The sequence below is a fragment of the Tuber melanosporum genome, assembly GCF_000151645.1.
Source record: "Tuber melanosporum whole genome shotgun sequence assembly, scaffold_2, strain Mel28".
In the NCBI taxonomy this organism is placed as follows: domain Eukaryota; kingdom Fungi; phylum Ascomycota; class Pezizomycetes; order Pezizales; family Tuberaceae; genus Tuber; species Tuber melanosporum.
The window spans coordinates 949,573-952,723 of NW_003298863.1; the positions used below are offsets into that span (position 1 = coordinate 949,573).

Consider the following 3,151-nt stretch of genomic DNA (forward strand, 5'->3'; position numbering starts at 1 on the left):
CCCAGCAACCTCATTTTTATATTCACATCCATCCGTGAGATAAACCCCCCCCCAGTCCAGCCTCGCGCTCTCTCCTAGGCTCCAGCTCCCCTTAGGCTCACGGTGAACGTTCAAAAAAAAAAAAAAACCGAAACATGAGCACGATGCAAACACCATAGAAGGCTCCTTCCAATGCTGCCCGGGAACCTTTGGGGCTCGGTGCACAGTTGGGGTATCCACCTAATGTCCCTCTGTCGCTCTAGACCTGTCCATGACCGCACGTCTTTTTTCAGGTTGTGGAGAAAAAGGGAAAAATTTTCTAGATATCAATGCTGTTCAGCGGGCTCGCTGCGAAAGCATTGGTGATGCCAGGAGGCTGATAAAATATGATAAGTTATTGTTTATTTGCACCGGGCAGCTGTTCATGTTTGAACCCTGCTAGTGCCTGGAGGCTTGCAAGATATCTGAGGTGATTGGAACTTCTAATGTTATCGTAGCATGATGGCCAGCGGGGACCCCGCCATACCAGAGAAGGCCAATCTTCTGCCCAACCTACCAAAGTAGCCCTGGTTCGTGAAGTAACCTGGTGGCTATAGTTCCCTAAACTCATTTCCTTAGGTAAGATGGTAAGATATTGGATGCTGAGGGGTTTCTCGGAAGGCTCGCCCCGAATGACGATTCAGAGACTCAGCAATTCAGCTCAGGAGCGAAGCTTTTCCCTAGGCCTATCCAGCCAAGTATATCTCTTCAAAGACTTTCTGGAGTCGTAGCATTATCGGGAACACCTAGTAAATTGTCGCCAAGGGATAGCCGAAGCAACCCTTAAGCTTATAGCGGGGTAGTAGCTTCAACATTCCGGGTACCACAGATATCACTGAGCTCCAGAAGCCCTGGTCATTTCCACCTGGAAAAGCTAACAGCGCATTCTCAACACCCCCGACCGGGGCGAATACCGATTCAGGCGATATAATGTAGTACGGTAGACTCTAATTGAGGTTTATAATATCTCTAGGCAAGTCGAGGGGTGTATTTGCTTCAGAAGGTGAAGTAGGACCCCTCCTTCTGCCCCAGCAGCATATTTCTCTTCGAATCTCAAGCCACTAGAGATGTCAGGGGCCCCTAGATTATGTCAAGCCAGTTCCAGATAATGCTAGAGGCACCACCCACTTTCAAGAATCCAGCCTCTTCTACAGTTTCGAAGGGCAACTCGGTTTTCGGAGATTCTAAACTATGGGCTCACGGCACCATACGAAAACCGATGCCCTCGCGAAGTGTCACTCGACATTGGCGCAGTCGACAGGCACACCCCGACCACCCCCAACCGCACCCGCCAGCCACCAGATAGGCCATTATGATAAAAGCTTCTCAGGGGCGCAGTTATAGCGGATACCCACATCATGGTCTGCCTGGTTGACGTCTCAGAGCCTGCAATACTGGAAAAGCGATGGCGTTGGGATTTGACGACGCCTGTTGATGCCTGTAGGCACTATCTAAGTGCCTAGAATTCCGGAAAAGGCACCAGAGGTTATAACCCCCTCACTTGTTCGAGCCAGAGTTATTCCTTGATAACAAGGGTATACAGTACTGTAAAAACTCGCTTTTAACGAACTGGCCTGGGCCGGGACATTTTGCAATCCCCGGTACTAAGAAGGCTAAGTTTCCAGGAGTTTTCGAAGAAGAAAAAAAGGAAGAGATACCCGGCCTATCATCTATTTTGGCAACTTTGTCGATTTCGAACCGTCCTAGTCCAGGCCAGTTAATGAAAAGCGAGTTTTTACGGTATGTTGAACTACCGGTATTAGTTTCGTGCATTTGACAATGCCCGGCAGACGTAGTATTAATAGGCCGTCAACGACCCGCGGCTTGACCTCGAGTGCATGCTGGGCTCTTGAGGCAATTGATTCTTGCGCTGCACTTTCGGTACGGCCTAGGTTAAGATTTAATGCCGCTCGGTTTCTTACGGTTCGATATTCCATGGCCTTGAGGGGCCAGCCTACCAAGAGCTGGTGAAATCCATACTCCCCATGATAGTCCTCGCCCCGAAGTCCACAGAGAATTACTTGGAGCTTATCTCCTAAAATCTAGGGATAAGATCGACAACTTAGATTATGTATGGGGGGGGTCTTGGACAGATACCGGGATATATGACTCGTGGGGTTCGATCAAAAAATAACGTCTTATCATACCTTAGAAGATGAGCGTTAGGAGCGGGTTTGAAGGAGCCCTAGGAGTTCCCTAGTCGTTATACCATTAACTCTACATGGCCAACTAGGTTCTCGGGACCAGATTTTGTCATCCTCAGACGACCCTGTAAGACTACAAGTCTTCCCGAACAACGATCGGTAGTTCTCTTTGGCACAAGGAGATCGAGACAGTGGGTTTATGCTTGAAGGGAGAAATGAGGGCTTGTTGTAGCCCATCTCCACATTTCCGCTTCCCCCTTTCCTCTCCCACACACCTGCTCCTGCGAGCGAGCAAGGGTCTCTGCGGTGACAACCGTTCGCCGAAAGTGGGGCAGGAAAAGTGCCCAAATATGAGTGGGTATTATAGTTATCAAAGAATGGGGAGACATCCGCGGAAGTTCCCCAACGCCGGAGGAAGACCACGAAGGTGATAGGGGAGGCTGTCAGGAGAAAACGAACGCTGCTCCTGCGATGCCATTACGCCCATCAAGCTTACAAAGGGAGAGAAGAAGGGTGAGGCTAAAGCCTGAGCATAGAACCTCACAATCTCTTGCGGGGGAGCGAACAGTGGTGGCGGCGGTGGTTACGGTGATGAATACACACACCCTACATTGCGTATATACGCAGCAACATTGCGCGTCCCCATCAAACCTATCCATTACTACAGGTACGCGACGCCCCTAGCAGTGGAAATGCCTCCTATGCTCCCCCCACCAGCTCCCCACACCAGAGGCTACCCCTCCCTATGACTGCCTAATCTCCCTTGTCGGAAACCAGTCGAGCGCGGTTTCAAATCTAAAACTATGTGGGGCACAGTTTATCACTCGACTCGATAAAACTGTAAATTTTAAAATAGCGCCCCGGGAAGACCCCACCATAGACAAACACTCCATAATATTATTAACAAATATAAATCCGGTTAGTTTTCACATGTAACCTAAAATACAATTAGACTACTTTTAAATCCACCATAAGTATCTGGGGGTCTG

The 3,151-nt window shown here is 49.3% G+C and overlaps 1 protein-coding gene; it reads left to right on the forward strand.

Moving 5' to 3' along the window:
* Nucleotides 1–1,596: 1,596 nt before the first annotated feature.
* GSTUM_00005570001 (uncharacterized protein) lies at nucleotides 1,597–2,593 on the forward strand (the record flags this gene model as incomplete). XM_002837697.2 has 1 exon in its annotated part: nucleotides 1,597–2,593. Exon 1 carries the CDS (start codon nucleotides 2,378–2,380, stop codon nucleotides 2,591–2,593), a length of 216 nt encoding a protein of 71 aa, XP_002837743.1. The 5' UTR covers nucleotides 1,597–2,377.
* Between the last annotated feature and the right edge of the window lie 558 nt (nucleotides 2,594–3,151).